The following is a 22297-nucleotide window of genomic DNA, read 5'->3' as shown; positions in this document are numbered from 1 at the left end:
CTTATTTTACATATCTCATTTAAAAATCATTTTTATCATTAATATTTTTATTATTTGTCTTTTATTTTTCTAAAACAAAATCTCATCAAATATTTGGAACTAGGTTAGAATATTCTTGCTTTGTTTGAAATAGTTTCTTTTGATGTTAGTCAACTCCCATGGGTTCGACCTCGTACTTACATGAACATTATATTCTGAAACGATTCGTGCACTTGCGAGTTTAATTATTAAAACACCCTCTTTTGGGATCAACAGTTGCTAATATTATATATATAACTAATCATGCTTTTTCTATGTATTTAAAATTAGTATAAAAAATATTGATGCGTAGTTTTATGTTCAATCATTTATTGCATTATGGCTTAATAGTATAGTGTTATTTTTAGATTTTTCATAAGATTAACATATTACTTCCAAAGTAAGAACATATTTTCTCAAATATATTTTTGTGAAATATGCATGTACTTTAATGTTAAATCCTCCAAATAAGTAGTTGAGATGTGAACTATTTGTTTGTGTAAATTTTATGAATAAAATATCTAAATAGCTAAACAATGCATGTGAGTGGCTCTTGATACATTTCTATTATCTAATATTGGATTACATCTTAATTTTATTTGCTTTATCTTACCATCAATTTCTCAAACCAAAAATCATAAATCTATTGCCCTTTCATTACCTTTCATTAACTTTTTGTGTTTGTTTTTTCTTTAATATTTTTGTTCTTAGTTACCTTCTTGTGAAATCGACCGCCTGATTTCTACTACAACCACCACTTAATGGATGCATGTTTTTGGCGTTAAACACTCATGTACCAAAAACACAAGAAAAATACGCTGGTAGTTCCCTTTTAGGGCCTTACTAAATAATTATCCTATAATACTATTACGTAAAACATAAAAAGTATTTTGATGATTAAAAAAAAAGAATACAATTAAAGTAATATTTGGTTAGAGAGAATGAAAATAGAGGAATAAAAATAGAAAAAAAAAATGAAAAGGAAAAGGAAAACAAGTGGAATAGAAGATTTTTTTTTTTCAATTTTGCATTTGAATAGTATTTTTTCCTATTTATAAATGAAATAGTCATTACACTAAAATTATGGAAAGCCACTCCAAGCTCTAAAATATATAAGTGCAACCAAACAAAATAATAAAATGAAAATTGATTCATTTCTATTTAATTACCCGCAACTAAAAATAACTAAAAACTTTTATGACTGCTTTAATAGTGCTTATCTCATAGTTTACATTAAAATTTAGTGGCAAAATATTTAGTAAGCAAATAAATATCTAGTTTACTTTTATTCGGTTTCTTTCGAATGTTGTGAACAAATTCGTGTTTTCAGTGATTAATAGTCAGATCATACCTTTTACCAGTTTTTTTTCTTCAAGCATATTTCTCAAGCATGTTAACACCGATTTAGTCAGTTTAATTGTAATATCTTTATTTAATTTATTTGTACATCTTACAACATGAGGTTGAGATGGCCGAGTTGGTCTAAGGCGCCAGATTAAGGTTCTGGTCCGAAAGGGCGTGGGTTCAAATCCCACTCTCAACAAAACAATATTTTCATCCTCAAATATTTCGAATTCGCGCCTTTTATTTTTTTTATTCTTGTAGAATAAATTGGTAGAGCACAGGAAAAGAAGCGTGCTAAACAAAACACCAATGGCTCAAGCGGCGAGGCTCAACCTCCGAATGCAGAAGGAGCTCAAGCTTCTCCTCTCCGACCCTCCTCCCGGCGCCTCCTTCCCTTGTCTTTCCCCCGACTCCGGCCTCTCTTCCTTCTCTTTGTCTGTCATCGATGCTCGTATGTATTACTCCTTTCTTCTCCTATTTCCTGATTGGTTCTCGGGAAAATATTCATTATCCATGCTTTACAATTATAGTTTTCTTTATCTGGGTTTTGATTTTCTTGACAAGGATTTAAAACCCTTAGTTTTGTTTCAGAAATTAAAGGTCCCGAAGGAACTGTATATGAGAAGGGGGTCTTCAACATTAAGATCCAGATACCCGAAAGATACCCATTTCAGCCTCCAGCTGTGACTTTTGCAACTCAGATTTACCATCCCAATATCGACAATGGAGGCCGTATTTGCCTTGACATTCTTAATCTTCCCCCAAAGGTCAGTTTGTTCAAAAAGCAAGGCAAGTTTTTTATTTTAGTCACGAATTTGATTTAGGTCAGTGACCTTGTTCGTTTAATGCTATAAAACAATGGTTTTCCGGTAAATTAATGCCAAAGTCAGAATTCTAGCACTTGGTTGTTGTTTTATATCGTATACTGCATTCTTTTAGTTCTTATTGTCTATTGTGGGGCTCTTATCTCCCTTCCCTAAAGAAACAGCTGATTACTTGAACTATAATCTGTCTCTGATTTTATTCTCATTAGCTGGTTTCAACTTGCATTGTTTGTTTTATAACTTCAAGAACTTCAAGAAATAAAATTCTATGAAAGAGTACTGTACTATTGTGGGATTATGAGATTTATCCTACAAGCTTTGAGTTTATAACTGTAATAAGGCTTCAAGTTCTAATCTGAGCAGGGGGCATGGCAACCATCTCTAAATATATCAACTGTGCTTACAAGCATTGGGCTGTTACTGAGTGAACCCAATCCAGATGATGGCCTCATGTGTGAAGTGGTTAGTGGACGTGCTCATAAATGGTCGATTTGTGGCTGCTACTTGCTATTTGCTTTCCCCCTAATGTAGGTATTCATGGATGTGCAGAGTAAGGAGTACAAGTATAACAGACAAGCTTTTGACCAGAAAGCTCGATTAATGACTGAGAAATATGCCCATCCTGGTGCTAGTGGGAGCATCGGAGGGAGTGGGTGTGTTCAGTCCAACTCAGATTCAAGCGTGGTATTAGAATGACCTGTCAAGTCTTCACTTTCAAATTTTGAGCATTTTGAAATTTTAGCTTTGCTTCTTTTGTTTCTTGCTGTTGCAGATGGAAGTTGAGACAAAAGCGAATGAGCCAAAACACGAAGGTAACAAGTATGCCCTTAACCATAAGGAATGCGGGACTAGCAGGAAGCTAATGCTGGAGTCTTCAATCTCATCTCAGGAAAGGGTTTGTAATGGAGAAGCAAATGACAATGAGGCTTCTAACAAACACCTCTTTCTCAAAGACTCTAGGAACCAGATGGAAGTTGAAGGAACTAAACAAGAGTTACAACATATGGCGAAGTTGAATGGGAACAGGCGGAAGTTATCGTTGGAGACTTTCACTCAACACCAGAAGAGAAATGACAATGAACAGGAGAATGTGGTCCTAAATCAACATTCTTCATGTACATCTGGAGACTTTTCTGTGGCTTCTTTGAGGTCATCAATGCTGCAGGATGCAGATTGTAGCAGGGAAGGGCTTCATCTTATCCAGGATAGTAAGTCAGTAGATGAGAACATAAACATGAAATCAAAGAAGCTACGTGGATTATCTCAGAAGCAGCCACTAAAATCGTTGGAAATTGTAGATGTTACAAAGGAGAAAATATTTGCGAAACCTCAAGTATCCTCCAAGACCAATGTTAACTCATTAGATGAGGCTGCTTCAGTGACCCTTGCTCTAAATCTCGATAAACTACCTCCCCAAAAGGATTTAGGGGATAGAATTGAAAATGTGTCTTCTAATATGAGTCATAAAAGGTTCTGTTCCGTTGGAAAGAAGCTTTCTCTGGGATTAAGACGCTCATCAGGGACACACAAGGAAAATGTACATCCAATTCTAAAGAGACCAAGTAGTCCTACGGCTGTGTCTATATCTGCAGCAGTACTGCCATTGAAGGACAAGCAATGGGAAAGTGGACACGGAAACCATGAGAAACAAGGGAGAGGCCAGAATCTTTCACTTTGTTCTCTGTCTCAATTGCAAGAAAGCAATAACAATCACATCCATGAGCAGAACAATGAATTGGACAAGAATCATTTTTCTGATAAAGGTCAAAATGGTAAGCAGCAGGAAGAGGAAGACTCACTGATATCTGAAGCAGTAATTGTCATGGATAGTGAAGATAGTGAGGAGGAAAAAAGTGTTACTTTAAAGTCTAAGCCATTGCTAGCAAGAAAGAGACTAGGCAAGTGGAAACTTAGAGCCTGAAAATTATTGTTCTTCAACACTAATGTCAAATAAATCAAAGAGATATCATTTTGCCTTCAAATATCAGCATTTGATAGGGTCGTCATCAGTTAGTGGAATGAGCTTCACAAGCTGGAGCATATGTAAATTGTATGTTTCTGGCGAAATGTGCCATAAAACCAGTTGTGGTGCTGCAAATTCTTGATAAATGAACAAAAGCTTAGGTGTATACTTATTGTAACTAACATACTTTTGTTGACAAAAGTTATCAACTGTTTTCTCTGGAACATTACACTTTTGCATATTGATTGTTAATCTGCAAGAAACAAATAACATACTTAATGCATCTTGGGGTTTCAGGTATCCCTGCCATAAGAAAAGATAAAAAGCCACGAAAATAAGCACACTTCCAATTCTGGTTTTACTTTTCTTGTTGGTTTCAGCTGTGTGAACTTTCCTGTTTCGGAAAGCATATTCAAATACATTAGAAACAGAGTACTCTGTTTTAGCTGATGATTGTTAAAGGAGTTCGTCTTAAAGTTTTGTATTTGGTTTTAGTCCAAAACACTGTGCATACTTGATATAGACCTTCCCCTAGCTTGTTAGCAAGGTAGAAGTTGTCTGTTGCTCCTACCACTTGATGTAGAAGTCGTAGAGATATTTGGGACTGAACTATGAGCCATGACTTGTAAAATATGCTCAAACCAAAGGATTATGGTAAATTTGATAGAGCTGCTATCTGGGCTCCATAACGGTAATAGATACATTGTTTATTGATGCAGTATCCGAAATCCAATCACTTCCTGATGATCCGGCATTTTTTCCACTACCACAGTATGCAGGTTGTTTCGGCTCAGGCAATGAAACGACATCGTTTGAGAGCATAAAGATCACATCTGACATGGTTGGCCTCTCTGTTGCAAGCTCTTGTACACATAGAAGACCAATACGAACACATTTCATAAATTCTTCTTTGGGGTATGAAAGGTCAATTGATTCATCTACAAGGCCAAAGCTTTCTTCTTTGTTCCACAAATCCCAAGCCTTGTCATTTTCATTTTATATACCAACAAAACCAGAAGAAAAGTTCAAATCAGTCTAGGAAAAATATTGGGTTTTTAAGCATGATAGCTCCTTGAACTATATGTGATTTAGAAAATTGATTTCTATGCTATAAAATGTGGCAATTAAGTTCATAATTTAATTGAACAGTAGCAATTAAGTCCCTTGATGTTTTTGAATAATTGTTTATTGAAAAGATTGCATGGCATAGCCAAAGTGGCAATAGGAAAATCTCGAGTTCATCATTTTGTTCATGACACCATACTTTCATATGCACAAGTTTAGATTTTTATTTTTCATTATTTGCTTTTTAGAGAGTTTATAGAGAACAAAAAAAGAGATTGGGATGTTAGTTAATATGGGACAATGTATTTTATATTTTTGACCTTCTATGTTGCTACTTTGACAATGTCATGCTATTTTTTCCTTCAATAATTAGTAAAAAAAATCACATAGAAGACTTAATTGCTACTATTTATTGAGTTTAGGTACTTAATTACAACATGTTATAATTAAAAGACGAGCTTACTAACCACATATAATTCAAGGCTGTCATGCTAAAAAACCCATAAATATATCATAGCATGCTTGCTCACTGAGATTAAGTAGAATTGTAAACTTACAAGTTCAATTAGAGTGACAGTTCCTATGGTGTTCTTTTTGCCAGTCGCAATCTCTAGTAGTAGAACTCCAAAACTATACACATCAGACTTGACAGAGAAAATTCCATTCATGGCATATTCTGGAGACATATAGCCACTGCACAGAAGCAATTGGTTACAATCACAACTGTCTTAGTACTATAGACAAAACAGATTCTTTAACTCCTTATTCCTTACAAACACAAACCAACTCATGTATTATGTATAAATATTAACAATTATTGTTAGAAAGAGTAATTATTTATATATAAAAAATCACTTGTAACTTACTATGTCCCTACAACTCTCTCTGTATTTGCTGTCAACTCATTTCGCCCAAAAATTCTAGCCATGCCAAAATCTGATATTTTTGGATTCATATCTTCGTCAAGTAAAATATTGCTAGCTTTCAAGTCTCTATGTATGATTCTCAATCTGGAATACTTGTGAAGATAAAGAAGTCCTTGTGCTATCCCTTCAATAATGTTAACACGTTTTTCCCAATCTAAAATCTTCCTTCTAATAGGATCTGGAGTTGAATGTAATATTCTTCAAATAAAAGCAGACTTTCCAAAGAGAACAATAAAAGTGATAAATAAATTCCAAGGCAGTATCCATATATTGATAAGAAAAAAGAACAGTGACAAAAAAGATTCAAGTATAAGATTAACTAATTACGAACTAACCAAAGAGGAAGAAATCCAAGCTTTTATTTGGCATGTATTCATATATGAGCATCTTCTCTTCTGCATGAGTGCAACAACCCAAAAGACTAACTAGATTGGTATGTTGAAGCTCAGCTATTAGTGTTATCTCATTCATGAATTCTTCTAGTCCTTGTCCTGAATGCCTTGCAAGTCTCTTCACAGCAATTTCTTGCCCATCTGGTAATTTACCCTGCACAGTGCACTCTCAATTTTTTCATTGTTAGATAAGCTCACTTGGTTTGATTTTATATAATCTTGAAATTGTTACCTTGTAAACGGGTCCAAAACCTCCTTCTCCTAGCTTGTTGGCAAGTGAGAAATTATCAGTTGCAGCAATTATATCAGCAAAACTAAACAACTCATAATCCTGGCCTTTTCTGCCTCTTCTAAGCGTATCTGTACCACTCAATGGATTGATAGATGGAGCTTGAGACCTTAGCTGAAGAAACGCCTCATCTTTACTTGATTCCGAGTTTCCTGCTTAAAAACACATTAAATTTCTAGTTTACTTTTGTACATGAGAATCTTATTTTGTTAGTGACAAACCTGTCTGTTGCAAGAGTCTAAGTAGTCTTCTCCTCCGGTAAAACAAATAGCCAAAAAGTAGCACTGTGACACCAGTTATGGCTGCTATGATGAACCATAATATCCACCATATTTGTTTCTTGCCTTCTCTTGAATCTCTCTTTGTTCCTCCTACATTAGTTGCCCCTCCTAGACAACCACAAAAATTAGAATTTCTATCTTCAAATGGCTAAAAACTAGATTAAATATAGCACAACAATCACCCTAGTCTAAACCAACTCTCTAAAACATATTTTACAACACAATATTTACCTGATCTAAACCGAGATTCAAGGTAAAAACCAAAGTCAAAGCGCTCATCAAGAGATACGTCAGATATGTTTGTCATGTAAAAGCATCCAGTTCCATTCTGATGAAGAGTTACACAACCAATGCAAGAGCAATTTTTCCAGCAAGTAGCTTGACAATCAATGAGAGATATGTTTGTGTTATAATCCATGTAACTCGATTTAGTCGAATTAGCATAGCTTCTTATGGGCACAAAAATTTCAGAATTGTTACTACTGCATGTGGATGGATTATGCTTTACACACTCCACTAGACTTGGAAATTCCTTACCATGTTTGCATAGACTAACCAAAGTAGTGTTTTCCCAAGAAATTCCGTCTTTGGCAAGAACATACTGCACAATTTGTCCCCAAAAGTTCACTTCCAACCTTGAAACAGTAGAAGTATTTCTTGCTTTGTAAGAAAAGTACTTCTCCTCTTTATTTGAAACAAAACTGAACTCAAATAAATCAGCCCTCCTAGTAAGCTCAGGAGCATTCTGAAAACTCCCATTTTTCCACACCCCACTAGTCCAGTAAACATCCTCTCTTTTCCAGAGAACCAATTGGTTTGTTCCACCTGGATCAACACCAAGCCTGAAAGCTCCTGGTGTGAGGGCTAGCCAACTTAACCAAGAAGAAACTATCCAACTTTGTCCGTTTTCCAAGTTCATACCAAGTTTCATTCCAGGTAACAATGTGTTAATTGGGTAATCAAAACTTTGCCACAAAACTTTTCCTAGTGTTCCATTATCAGATACTTCATACAGCACAAAATTACCAGAATCCATTAAAGAGGCAGTGACATTACCAGACTTGTTCTGATTGGGGTTCAACACAATGAGTTGGCCTCTTTTGCTTGTGATCTTCAACTTTCCATCAAAATCCAAGGTGAAAACAGCAGAAGGGTCTGGAATTGGATACCGGTTTCCTAGCCAAATTACTTCTGGATTCTTTTCTATGTTTCTATACCATATTGACAAGTAAGAGCCAGGGCTGTAGAAGCCTAGTTTGAATACACCATTAGCTGAAACTACATCATCAGAACTATTCGAAGCTCTCAGCTGTTGACCTTGCTTAAACATAAAAGAAGAGGAGAAACAAGACTGCATCAAGATGAGACATGAGAATATTACACATCTTAGTCTAGCCATAGCTTGCTTACAGATTGGTAACCTTTTCTTGTGATAATAATCCAAACTAATCTACCATTTTTGTACACTTGAAGGTCCTGTTGTTTACATTACAGAGTCAAGTACTTCCTTCAGGTCAACTCCGGTGGCTACTAGTAGGCAGGCACATTGTACACGCTCATTATTATTTTCTTCTGTAGGAAGTTTTCGCAACCCAATCATGTAGGATAGAATCATCAAATATTTGACAGAGTCCCAGGGTTGTGAACTGGGATATTATTAGCATTTATGATATGTTGTTATTCTGGTCATTGGAGATCTGTTAATTTCAAACGAAACTAAAGCGTCAAATTATTTAGAGCAAGTACGAGTCATATTAGACAGTTAGAGTTGGACTTTTATCACTATCAATAAATATGGGACATGACTACTACTTCTAGAGCAAAATAACAAACATAATTATTCTTTCTACAATATATTCATCAAACATAATTATTCTTATTTTATGCTTTTTTTTAATTTCTTACTACAATATATTTTAATTGTTTTAAGCTAGTGCAATATTGGGCACTTTTTTTATACGCCGATATAGAAAAGATGCTACGAAGTCCACATAAATGACTAATTACAAATCATTTTATATAAAAAATGTGTATACAACGCACATTTTTTGTTTTAACAAATTTTTATTAACTTAATGAAATATATCTTTAAAATTAATTAAAAAAATATATTTATTAATTATATTAATATAAATTCAAATATTAGTAAAATATCATTATTATAATAATATTTAATATAAAACTACATATTTAATAATTATATTAATATAAATTTAAATTCAAATATTATAAAATATCATTATTATAATAATATATATTACAAAACTAAATATTTAATAATTATATTAATATAAATTCAAATGTTATAAAATATTATCATGATAATAATACTAATTTTTTACTAATTATATTAATATGAATTCAAATATTATAATAATATTTAATACAAAACTAAATATTTAATACTTATATTAATATAAATTTAAATATTATAAAATATCATTATAACAATAATATATAATACATAATCTTAATTTTTATTAAAAAAATTATCATTTATATTTAAAAAGGTTATCATATTATATATATTTTAAAAAAATATTATAAACAACGCTTTTGTTTAATTTTTCTTTTAATATGTTTATGTCATTATTTTATATATAATATTGTGTATTTATTTGAAATTTATACAACAAAGATACAAATTTAATAAAAATAATTAATGAATTTTATAAATAAAACTAAGCAAACGCCAATTGTACGTTGTTTGTATCTAGTAAAGAAAAAGTAGATAGAAAATTTAGAATAATAAAATAAATAAATAATAATCAAAACCCCTCTACTATTAGTATTTTGTAACAAATTTACAATAGTAATAATCTATTATGGTTGTCGAGGCTAAATGTGAAATATAATATTGATATAAGAATAAATAGCAATTTCACCCCCAAACTTTGACCACTATATGATCGTGCCCTCCCTAATGATTCGTGATGTTAAAATTTTTTTCCGAACTGTACACATTACTGAAATATGAGACTTATATTAGATTTCGTCTTAGGTAGCTAACAGATTTATGATGTGACATTTTGTATGTTGATGTGGCAGTGTCATGTGTAGAATAATTAACAATTTTGCCTCTCGAACTTTGACCACTATCAAATTGTGCATTTTTTATTAAAAAATCTATTTTTTTTCTTAAAAAATATTAATTAAATCCTTAAAATTTTTTAAAAAATCTAATCAAGAACAATAGATATTGGCAGCGATAATATTCAAATTTTTTCAAAAGTTACATTTTAATACCCAAATCTTTTTTTGGCTATAAAAATACATAAATCTACAATTTTTGTGCAACTGTTAGAACTCACTGTTAACTGTCCGTTAAGTATCCACGTGACACATTTTTATACTTGTAAATTTAGGTATTAAAGTGTAACTTTATAAATGATTTGGGTATTATCGTTGCCAATATTCCTAAATTCTTTAAATACTATAAAAATCATTTAAAATTTTAAAAAATCTATAAGAATATTAGAAACTAATTAATAAAACTAAAATATACAAATTCGAAACAACCCAAATAAAAATTGAAACTCAAAATCATCCCAAAATCTATATTATTAATTAGGTTTTAATAACCTTTTAGATTTTTTAAAATTTAAAATAATTTTTATAGTATTTAAGGAATTTAAATAATTTAGTCTAAAATCATCCCAAAATCCATATGTACCACGTGGATACTTAACACACAGTTAACAGTGAGTACTAACGGTTGCACTAAAATTGTAGATTTATGTATTACTGCAAAAAAAAATTGTGTATTAAAGTGTAACTTTTGCAAAGATTTGAGTATTATCGTCGCCAATTAGACTAATAAAAATGTGCCACGTGGATACTTAACGGACAGTTAATGGTGAGTACTAACAAATGCACCAAAATTGTAGATTTAGGCATTAGTACCGCAAAAAAAAACATTTGGGTATTAAAGTGTAACTTTTGAAAAATTTTGCCTATTATCGTCGCCAATATCCCTTAAGAACGCATAACTATATTTACTTTTTCCTTTTCTTTTACAATATAAAATAAATCTTTTCCAGAATGAAAATTTAAAATAAATACTAAAACAAAGAAAAAAAATTAATTAAAAAGGAGGACGAATGACTTGAACAAATTAAAAAACTTTTAATTTAAAAGGAGGGGGATGAAGGGAAAAAACTTTGTTTTATGATTTATTTTAAGATATATTTATTTTATATTGTAAAAGAAAAGAAAAAGTAAAAAAAAAGTTATTAATTAGATTTTTAATTTTTGAAAATTTATTTAATTAATATGAAAGTTTTAGTATTGTTTATTTTCTTAATCTATTAAAATGATTTATTTTTTATTTTTAAGGATTTAATTATTATTTTTAAGAAAAAAAAAATTAGATTTTTTAAAAAAAAATTAAATTCATTTTAATAAAAAAACACAATTTGATAGTGGTCAAAGTTTGAGGCAAAATTGCTAATTATTCTACACATGACATTGTCATATTAATAGTCAAAATGTCACATTATCAATCTGTTAGCTCCTCAGACGAAATATGACAGAAGTCCCATATTTCAATTACATGTATAGGTCCCCACGTCACTATGGCTGCTTTCTGGAATGACGACTGGCCCTACAAACCACCAAGACAAGTCTTTCCAGCGTGCTTTGTCTTCACTCGCACACTTCTTGGGAAAACTTCCCAGGAGGTCACCCATCCCTAGATTACTCTAGGCCAAGCACGCTTAACCATGGAGTTCTCAAGTGATGATGGGCTACCGAAAAGAAGATGCACCTTCCTGATATAGGTAGTACCCATCAATCCATTTAAGCCCTCTTCAACTGTGTAGTTCCATACCTACACAGTCTTAGAATCATTACACTTGACCTTCCCCAGGCAGTGTGGGATTGCACAGCTTACCCGGTCTTTCCCCTTACGGATCACGGGATTCTGACTGTCACAATGACATAGTGGTCATATAATTTGGGGGCAAAAATGTTATTTATTCTTGACCTAATTACTATATATATAAAATTACAATTTTCAAAATTTGAAAGTTTTCTGTACAGACAAAAAGGAATGGCTCCAAAAAAGATAGCATTTTCAAAATGGTCTGATAAATTGTTAATAATGCAAATTGAACCAGTCACGTTGTCTCTATCTAGCTTCCAGTACAGTGATGGATAAACCATTCAGCGAGGCAACACAGGAACTCCGATCATAAAAACCCGACCCGACATAAAACATTCCTGGTATGTATAACAAATGCGGGTTGTGTTTGGATCCGACAAAACTACGACGTCGTTTGAAAGCAAGGAGACGACTTGTGATACATGGTAGGTCTATCCTTTGCGTGCTCTTGCACACATAGCAAACCAACATTGACACACTTAATTATTATAACTCATATCAATTATCAAGTTATGCACGATACGCTAATAATATCTGAATTTCTTTCTAGTAATGTGATTCAAACTAATGCATATTAATTAGAGCCCTAATGATGTTAATATTCTATGAACTTGCGTAGTCGTTTACTATAATTGGAGTATCGACTACTTATAATCGACTTGCTCTGACCGATATTTCATGCTGACTTGAAAAGTATATATTGTGCATGTTGTTGTTTCGACCTAGTCCAACTTTTGATTTAATATATTAAAGGACATCAATGATCTGCCCAGTGTCGAAAATTTACTAAACATATCACCTATTACAGTGGCTGGTCAATTTTGTTTTATAATGTTAATACTAATAAAAAAAAACATTATGGTCTCACTTTGGGAGTGAGCAGTTATCCTAGAATGACCACTGTGGAGACTTGACGAGGTTGCTAGTCCAATTTCTTTCCATTTGCTGATATATATATAAAATAAATTCAAATAGAGCTTCATCCCACTTAGATACAAGAATGCATGAAATTGCATGGATTAAAATAACAAGGGAATGCTTATGAATAAAGACTTGAGGGGGCCCTTAGGGTTAGGGTAACAAAAAAATTCATAGTAATGAGTAATGACTGTCATATGAGCTGCAATGAGAAAAAAAATGGTAGAGAGATAAAAAAAAAACATATGAAAGCTAGTCAAAGTTTAGAAAAATTGAACCCATTATTTCTTCCATTTATATTAAAAAATGAATAGATTTTTGCGGGTTAGAGTTGGGAAAATTAAATGTGGATGGAAAACGTGTCGGATCCGTTTGATATGACATTTTTTTGGGTCAGGATATGAAACTGACACGAAATTGACCTGTTTATGTTTAGTATATTATTAAAATATTATTAATTTATAATTAAAATATTATTTATTTTCCATAAAAGATAAATATAAAGTAAAAAGAAAATTTCTTAAAATAATATAGTATAACTAATCTACACTTGAAAATTAAATGATATTAAAAATTTATTTATTGTGTTGATATTTTGTGATAAATTATTTAATTAATCAATTTTTTTATTAGAAATTTTATATATTATTATGTAGTGTATTAGTTAAATGAGTGAAACCGATGCAAAAATATAAAATAAATTAAATATGTGATACTAATTATGTCAATCTACAAATAATGTGAAATGTATTTGGTCTATACGTGAATATGACGGGTCGATACAAGAACATGAGTGGTTGAGTTTTGAGTGCTCTCTTATTTCTTTTAGTGCTCACACAAAATAAGATATTGACAAAACCCTTTGTCAACACTGTCTTATGTCTTCTACTCAAATTTCAATTAATAATCTCTTGACATCATACAATAAATGCAAATTGTCTTTTTTCCAAACAAAATATTGTGCACTATAGTAGTATTACTTTTAGAGTGATTTTGCATAGAATGTCTATTGGGCTACCTATTTTGGGCCTACACAGATAATGTTGTTCCAGGCCTATCCATAGTGGGAAGCTATTAAAGAAAGTGCAAATTTACACATTTTATTAATATGTTAGTTGAAAAATACCCATCCCACATTTTTAAACTAAAGATAACAGTTTTCTTTATTTGACTAATCCACGTCAACGTCAGTCGGTCACGAGTCGATTTTTGTTTTTTTTTTTATAAAAAAATAGTAACAACAATGTAACAACGAAAATAAATAAATAATCTAAAAACTCATACGTAAAGTTGTAAACAATATTTAAAAAAATACATTTTAAATATCAGTATTTTTTAGAAAAAAATGGATTTTTCTTTTTTTAATATACACACCAATAATAATATATGCCATTTATGTGTTGATGGACATCACTACACTAGTATCCCATGGCATTTCTCATTTCCAAAACTTCGATCACCTTTACTCACTCCCAACTTCTTTTTAACCACTGCCATTTTTAGTTATGCACATCATGTAGAGTTGTAGATAAATCATTTCACCTAATTTGTTCACAACGTGCCACTGATAACACCATAATTTTGCAAATTGTCTTTGTGATGAATAGATTTAATAACTCTAGATTTTTTTTTTTAACCAGATATTGATAATCACAAATCATCACAAGATATTGAATACGAAATTAAAGTTTGACCAGTTTAATTAATTTAACAGATATAAGATGGGCTCCAATCTAGATTGCAATTTGGAGTTAGATCAGAACTAGTAGAAAAGTTAGGTGGATCTGTAATTTTTAAACGTAAAAATATCAAGCTAAAAAAATGAATATATGAAGTACCGTGAATAGGTATACCTATTGTTCGTATGCGGACGGTTAGGTCTGAATGTCCGCTGAAGAGCATTGACACTTGCAAACCATTTTGAGTTGAGTCTATGTCTAATCCAATGGCTCTATCGATAAAAAAAAAAAGTCCTCTTCCTCTTTTTCTCTTCAACAATTCCTCTCTTCTCTCACCATAAAAACCATGGTAAGTAATATAAACCCATTAATTTCAACTTTTCTTTATGTTTGATATGTATATATAGCTTTAACAGTGATTGTTTTTTCTTTTAATTTGGTTGCAGTCTTTAATTACGCCATTGATGTTTAAGTCATTGGTGAGGTTTTTAACAACGCTGATTGTGGAGCCAGCAGCTTCGGTCTCGACCTTGCTCTTCTACAGCGAGCTTTTACCACAGAGCAACGTCTTAGAAAGACTGGTTCGTCATGAAATGCTTCGTCAAGATAATAATTATATGTTCCATTTCCTTGTTAACTTTTTGAGGTGTTTTTGGTAGCTAGCTAGGCGATGGTTGTTTATCAATTCACCACAGATATTTTATTCACCAATTTTATTTTATTTTATTTTATCTAGGTCGAAATCATGCATGAGAGATATGAGTGTTTTTTATTTTATTTTTAATATTTCTTTGATTAATGACCATTATATAAAGGATCCCAGCAGCTTCTTAATTTTGTAGCATCATTTTATTAAGTGCCATAATTACATGGTCACTAATATATGAATATATATATTTTTAAAATCAAAGTCAAAATTGGGGTGGTAGCGGCAAATATTATTATTAGGCATACAATATGCTTGCAGGCTCATTTATTTGAATTGAATAAGTTATTAATATGCAAATTACAAAATGTGTTGGTCTGCTTGTGAATAATAGATAACCGAATATCATAGTTTTAATTTGAGACAGTGGAATTAAATATGGGTCAGAATTAATATCTGGTCTAATAATCAATGCTAATTTTATTTATTTAATTATTTATTGATAAATTAGTATTATTAGTTATTATTGAATGATAGATGTGGTAGGTGTTTGAAATGTGAAATCCTGTATATATATATATATATATTTATAGAAGGTAAAACTTTGGTAGTGATTATAAGTAATTTTAGTATTTTTGATACATTGATAAATTGTAATTTTTTTTATACGACGATGTATAATGTAGTTACAATAGATATTTCACAAATTTTCAGAAAATTTCAAATAATTTAAGCTGTCGAAATTAGGATTTAAACAACCTGTGGCATACGCGTATAAAAATCGAAATAAGCACGCGTTCAACAAGTTATTTGAATCATAATTTTAGCATCTTAAATTATTCTAAATTTTCTTTAAATTTGTGGAAGATCTCATATAACTATATTATATACCGTCATATAAAAAAATAAAGTTATAATTTATACATATATCAAAAATATTAAAAGCATCTATAGATAGTAATTAAAAACAATTACTACCCAATAATTTTTCATATATATATAAGAATTTTCTAAGGTAGGGGCATCACTTTTGCCCCTATATTAGGAGAGTTTTCTATTTTCGGCACTTGGAGAAATTATAACCATTTTTTTACATGATGATGTATATTATAGTTATAACAGACTTCTTGCCAATTTCACTACAAGAAATTTCATTATTAACGGCGGGGGACTCCGCCGCTAATAATGGCCACATCCTCCGCTAATACATTATTAACGGCGGAGGCCCGCCGCTAATACCCTGCGCCTAAAAATGTGTCGCTAATAATGATTATTAGCGGCTGACTGACACACCCGCCGCTAATAACTATGTCCGAGGCATAGTATTAGCCGCGGGGTCCGCCGCTAATATTGTATTTATAATTTTTTTAAAATTAAATTTTAAATAAATTAATATTTATTAAATTTAACTATTTTTAAAAATAATTTATAATATAATTTAACAAAAATAAACATTTAATTAATTTAAACATAACTAACATTAAAATTAATATAAATAGTTTTAATATTTATCAACCTAGTAAATATCACTATAGTCATTAAAAATAAATAAAGTATTAATTCAGTCAAAATATATAAACTAGTAACTAAAGAAAGTCATTAAGATTAATATTGAAATTGTACTCATCTTCAACATTTTGATCTGGCTGTGAGGACGACGGCTGTGGCGGTGGCTGTGGCGGCGGTGGCGGTGAAGGAATATAAGGTGGTTGTGATGATCGTCCGAGCGTGAGGTCCCCAAACAGATCTCGAGGCTGTGGCTGTGGCGGAGGCAACATCGATCCTCCTGGAAAATCGGCAAAACTAAAATATTGTGGAGGAGACTGGGAAGGGGGTCCAAAAATGTATTGGTTTTGATACTGAGGAGGTTGTTGCGACGACATATGTGGCTGATACATTGGGTGAGGCTGGTATAGCTGCTGCGACGGATACTGTGAAGGAGGCTGGAACTGCTGCAGTGAAGGAGACTGATACTGCTGTGAAGGAGACTGAGAAGACGAACCACCTTTGGATTGTGGTGGCAAATGCTTCTGCAGAAAACTGTCAAACATTGGGTTATACAGTTTACTGGGATGCACAGTTGTCGAAGTCTCAAACGTCTCACGAATTGCCTTCATCAGCAAAGCCATAACTCTCATATCTTCATTAGGCGAAGCAGCAGTATTTGCTTGGGATTGACTTTGATCTGTAGAGCTAGAGGATGTCTTTTTTGCCTTCCCTTTCGCCCTATAACCCACTCCTCTTTGGTAGTCAGATCTCTCCCTGAGTACTTTACTTAGTATCTCGTATTGATCGACCGGGGACGAATCAACACCAGATACATTTAGAGATGCATCACTCTGCTGTTGGCTTTGCCTCTCATTCTGTGACCTCTCAACCTCAGCCGCCATTTTTTCCTGTATAAAGATAACATTATAAACAAAAATTAGAAACATTATAAACATTAGAAACAAGAAAATAATAATACTCACTTACATAATCTTATTGAGCTGCCTCATTGACAAAAGATTTTGTCGATTTTCTCATATGAGCATCCCTCCAAGTATCAACAACATGCGCATCCGGGTTCTCCTATACAAATGTAAACAAAATGTTTCAGAATGTGTTATTTTATAAAATTAAATTAACATCTTCACTTACATATTGGTGACGCTTAGCTGCCAACGACTTTGTGCCTTGTGTTGTTATATACTTCATTTGTCTTCTGTTTGCTTGATTTTTAGCGGAACGAGCCAAAAATCTTTCGCTAAAAAACATTTCACAAATAAGCTGCCAAGCCTCCTTAGTGTAATGGTTAGGTGGCTTAGAGAGGACATTCTCCAAATCTTCTGGTCCAGCATAATGATTTTTGAGGTGTCTATGTCTATAGTTCTTTCTCTCGCGATATCTTTCCCCCATCTCCTTGTTGAGAGTTGCCAGAACTGACTCACGTTGTGGATGACCGTCTATATTATAGTAATACTGCATTAAGAAAAAAAAATATTAGATAACTTGTAAATAATGGCATTAAATAATGAAAAGTACAAGATTTGTAATTTTTTTACCCTCATACGATCAAGCACTTGATCCTTAAACTGTTGAGGTACATCAGCAAAATCCAAATAATGCCCCGGACACAAAATGGAAACTAGAGTTCCCAACATGCGAATAAAAGCTTGATCCTCCTGCCCAACCACTTTGTTGGTCACAGGATCAAGCTCCAGATCCAATGGTTTCCCAGCTTTTTTCCTTCGTTCTTCAAGAACATTATTACTAGCAGGGCCACGACATTTTCTTCTCGTCGGCGGGGCTTTAAAATTTATTAACAATAATCAGTATTAGTATTAATGTTATATTTATCTAACAATATAATTTCTAAAAATAATTTTGACATGCAATATTTAACCTGACTCGCAAGATGTTGGTACCCTAGAAGGATTTGGCGGGTCTTGACCCCCACCATTTCCACTGTGATAAGTAGCTATATCAACTGACATTATACTTCAGTTTAAAATTTATTAGTTAGTAATTAGCATTAAATAGAAGTATATCACATTGAATTCATAATAATAATAATTACAAAAAAAAACTTCATTATATTTAAATATATAGTTCTGTTACACAAATAGAAAAAACTAAACAGAGTAATCACTATCATTTCCATCAGTAATCGGAGATACATTTTCATCTTCACAAAGCTCAAATATCTTATATTATAATTACAAAAAAACACTTCATTATATTTAAATACATAGATAATATTATATCAAACTTTTATTATTTAATTAATTAAATTAATAAAAAATAATTAAAAATAAATTATTATTTAATCATAATTTTATATAATTTTATTAAATATAATTATCAATTTTTATATTCATGTAATTTATAACTATTTAATATTAGATAATGTTATTCAATAAACAAATTAAATTAAATTATTTAGTTAGATAATATTATATCAAACTTTTATTATTTAATTAATTAAATTAATAAAAAATAATTAAAAATATATTTTTTGTTTATTCATAATTAAAAGAGTCATTGCCATATATAAATAATAAAATATTGAAATGAAAAAATGGGCTGCATATATGATATAAAAATAATGGCAAGCATATATGACAAACTACTTAAAAAAAATGATAGTACTGAAACAATATAAATGATTTATAATATCTAACAATTACATAAAAAGTTTATATCATATATAAAAAGAAAAGCAATTCGAACATTGTATCAAATTCAGTATCACTGTCACCTAATAACTATCAAACATAACCAATTATTAATTTATGTGTATCAATTTTTTTTTATAATTACATGCATATGTTGCATTTAAACAATAGTGACAGTTATTAAACAAAAATTATATATAAAAATATATGGACCAAATACTTAATACATAAATTTTTAACAATGAATAATGGTAATGCAAGTTTTAACGATTCGATTTTATTAATTATTCAATATTATGTATATGGTTGTGATCAATTTGGTAGTAAGTAAAATAAAGATTTATACAAAGTGCTGATTTCAACATTTAAAAATAAAGATAATACATCATATATATATATTTTTGAAATATATAGTCACTATACAAAATATAACTATTAAAAACTCTCCATATGTATATACATATCTGTTTGGATAATTCAAGTTTTATTATCTTTTGGTTTGAATAGTACTAACTATATATTTGTATTAGAAACAATAAGAAGTAAATGGTAGACATATTTTCGTTAAGGTACAAATTCAACTTGGAATAATTTCTTACTATACATCAATATATATTTATATATGCTTCCAATACTATATATATATACTATATAACTACACTTGTAAAGAGGTGGTACCTGGTTTGTGGCTGGCACAACCGTGTGTGGCCAAATGATGGAAACGACCAAAGAGAGAGAGATTGATTTGACGGGGTTCTAGACCAAAAGAAAAAAAAATTGGTTACATATAACACAGAAAATTAAAGAAAAAAAACAAAAATTAAATAACTACAATATAAATTGGATACTTACACATGCTACTTCTCTGTGCACCAAAGAGAATGATCGGAGAAGAAGAAATGGTGCGAATGACAGTCGGAGAAGACGAAGAAATCGGAGAAGAAGAAAGGAGAACAGACGCGAAGAGTTGGTGCCAATTTGATTTGTATTCATAAGCATTAGCGGCGGGACCCGCTGCTATTAGTTTCTCCCGTCGTCATTAATATTATTAGCGGCGGGATCCGCCTCTAATAAAAGGTGATTACTCGCCGCTGATACTATTAGCGGCGGATAGTTCGCCTCTAATATAAGTGATTATCCGCCGTTAATAAATTTTCAAAAACTGTTCCCGAGCATTTATTTTGGAATATTAGCGGCGGAGGATCCGCCGCTATTAGTGGTGCAGTCCGCCGCTAATATATTTTTAAATATTTTTTTAAATACTCCCTTGTTATTAGCGGCGGACCTCCAAGTCCGCCGCTAATATATTGAACATTACAGGCGGATTTAGTGCGCCGCTAATAATTACGCCGCTAATAGGCTTTATTCTTGTAGTATTTTTAGAAAATTTAGAATAATTTACAATGTCGAAATCAGAATTCAACAGTCAGTTGCACATGTGCCTGGTTTTTTTTATACGAGTGGAAAACATAATATTTGAATTTTGATTTCGGCACTGTAAGTTATTCAGAATTTCCTAAAAATTAGCGGGATGCCTATTATAACTATCACGTATGCTGTTATACAAAATATTGAGTTATAATTTATCAAAGTACCGAAAATAGAAAATACCCCTACGGTAGGAGCAAAAGTAATACCACCACCTAAGAAACTCTCTCTCTATATATGTACTTTTTATAACTTATTAAAGGACTTAAAAATTAGGTTTATTATTCACTGGAGTTCTTCTATTCAAATTAATTAGTCAATTTTGGACACTAATATTGTTTCATATAGTTTCAATAACATTGGGAGAAGTTTAATTAAGCATAATCTAAATTTTTATGCAAACTAATTAATAATTATGCTATGCCTTAACTAATGTGGATGTGTTGTTTTTCTCAAATTTTATAACACAAAATGAAGTTCCCTCAAATAAGTCATAATTACAATGACAATCATTGTCATAATTGCATTATTATTTTATTATCAGTAAAATGAATTATATATATAAATATCATTAATGCCATTTTTAATTTGAATAAGCTTGGTATAATAAAATTAAATAGAGAGAACTGGGTTGCTGATTTTTTTTAATATTGGTAACATCCAATAAATTAAACATTTTGTTCTCCCCAGTTTCATTGTAAATTTAGATGTGAATTTAATTCAGAACATTAAAATTATATTTAAGTAGCACATTACAAAGGGTTAATATTTGACATTTGTATTTATTCGAAGACCGTCAATAAAAACTTTCTTGGAATTTTGAATGGATAAATGGTAATGATTATAAAGAGCCCAATAATGAGGTAGGTAATAGTTATGCATAAATGTTTTTAAATCTTAGTGTCAAATTAATTATTAAAATATAACTCATTTTATAAAAAAATTATTGTGATAATTTGACACTCAATAAAACATAATACATATTTTGCATTATCATAAATAATATTTTTTTATTTATTTTTATGTCATTTGATTATTATCTTTATCTATCATTATTAAATGCTAGATATTTTATCTTATTATTTTTAAGCATTAACAATAAAATATAAAGTAAAATTATTAATTTTTGTATATTTTTAATAAATATCAAAAGAGCATTAATAAAATTGTATTGAAGTTTAGTGATAAAAATTATGCCAAATATAAGTGATTTTTTATTACAAATATAACACAGTATTTATCTCCCCATGATAACCAACCATGTGGTTAGTCAGTTAGAAAACTGTTAGTGTAGCTCAATGTTACTTAGCTATTTTCTTTGTAACTAATTCTGTTATAACAGATTTGTACTTGGTTGTATTGATTCTAAGTGCATATAAATAAAGAGCTACTCAATAAACAATGTTTAAGCTCTTCTAAGCATTTGTTCTGAGGTTTTTCATTCACTCTGTTTTCATTCTCTGCATTCTCTTTCACCCCATTAGA

The 22297-nt window shown here is 31.1% G+C and overlaps 2 protein-coding genes, 2 long non-coding RNA genes and 1 other non-coding gene across 5 annotated transcripts; 3 read left to right on the top strand and 2 right to left on the bottom strand.

Moving 5' to 3' along the window:
- Positions 1 to 1480: 1480 nt before the first annotated feature.
- On the top strand, positions 1481 to 1561 carry TRNAL-AAG (transfer RNA leucine (anticodon AAG)). The gene has a single exon. It is a non-coding gene; the product is annotated as a tRNA-Leu (tRNA).
- On the top strand, positions 1520 to 4315 carry LOC133797026 (probable ubiquitin-conjugating enzyme E2 37). Its single transcript, XM_062234782.1, has 5 exons — positions 1520 to 1813; positions 1954 to 2129; positions 2550 to 2648; positions 2736 to 2870; positions 2959 to 4315. The coding sequence occupies exons 1-5, from the start codon at positions 1672 to 1674 to the stop codon at positions 4105 to 4107; spliced, it is 1701 nt and encodes a 566-aa protein (XP_062090766.1). The 5' UTR covers positions 1520 to 1671; the 3' UTR covers positions 4108 to 4315.
- LOC133797025 (G-type lectin S-receptor-like serine/threonine-protein kinase CES101) lies at positions 4296 to 8682 on the bottom strand. The gene is made up of 7 exons (XM_062234781.1): positions 7334 to 8682; positions 7043 to 7210; positions 6765 to 6973; positions 6476 to 6686; positions 6081 to 6318; positions 5772 to 5907; positions 4296 to 5130 (listed from the first exon to the last, which is right to left on the bottom strand). The coding sequence occupies exons 1-7, from the start codon at positions 8499 to 8501 to the stop codon at positions 4822 to 4824; spliced, it is 2439 nt and encodes an 812-aa protein (XP_062090765.1). The 5' UTR covers positions 8502 to 8682; the 3' UTR covers positions 4296 to 4821.
- Positions 8683 to 14738: 6056 nt separating this feature from the next.
- LOC133793754 (uncharacterized) lies at positions 14739 to 15480 on the top strand. Its single transcript, XR_009874935.1, has 2 exons — positions 14739 to 14930; positions 15028 to 15480. It is a non-coding gene; the product is annotated as an uncharacterized LOC133793754 (long non-coding RNA).
- Positions 15481 to 18290: 2810 nt separating this feature from the next.
- LOC133793753 (uncharacterized) lies at positions 18291 to 20490 on the bottom strand. Its single transcript, XR_009874934.1, has 3 exons — positions 20237 to 20490; positions 20063 to 20140; positions 18291 to 18516 (listed from the first exon to the last, which is right to left on the bottom strand). It is a non-coding gene; the product is annotated as an uncharacterized LOC133793753 (long non-coding RNA).
- Positions 20491 to 22297: the final 1807 nt, after the last annotated feature.

This window comes from Humulus lupulus, chromosome 8, assembly GCF_963169125.1.
Source record: "Humulus lupulus chromosome 8, drHumLupu1.1, whole genome shotgun sequence".
Classification (NCBI taxonomy): Eukaryota; Viridiplantae; Streptophyta; class Magnoliopsida; order Rosales; family Cannabaceae; genus Humulus; species Humulus lupulus.
Note: the sequence above shows the minus strand (reverse complement) of the source record. Positions and strands in the feature narration are given on the sequence as shown.

Coding starts and splice junctions, on each gene's coding strand:
- LOC133797026 (XM_062234782.1), top strand. CDS start 1,672: ATGGCTCAAGCGGCGAGGCTCAACCTCCGAATGCAGAAGGAGCTCAAG. Junction 2,130..2,549: donor TTCTTAATCTTCCCCCAAAG/GTCAGTTTGTTC, acceptor TAATCTGAGCAG/GGGGCATGGCAACCATCTCT. Junction 2,649..2,735: donor ATGGCCTCATGTGTGAAGTG/GTTAGTGGACGT, acceptor ATGGATGTGCAG/AGTAAGGAGTACAAGTATAA.
- LOC133797025 (XM_062234781.1), bottom strand. CDS start 8,501: ATGGCTAGACTAAGATGTGTAATATTCTCATGTCTCATCTTGATGCAG. Junction 7,211..7,333: donor TGAATCTCGGTTTAGATCAG/GTAAATATTGTG, acceptor GTGGTTGTCTAG/GAGGGGCAACTAATGTAGGA. Junction 6,319..6,475: donor CTTGGATTTCTTCCTCTTTG/GTTAGTTCGTAA, acceptor ATTCAACTCCAG/ATCCTATTAGAAGGAAGATT.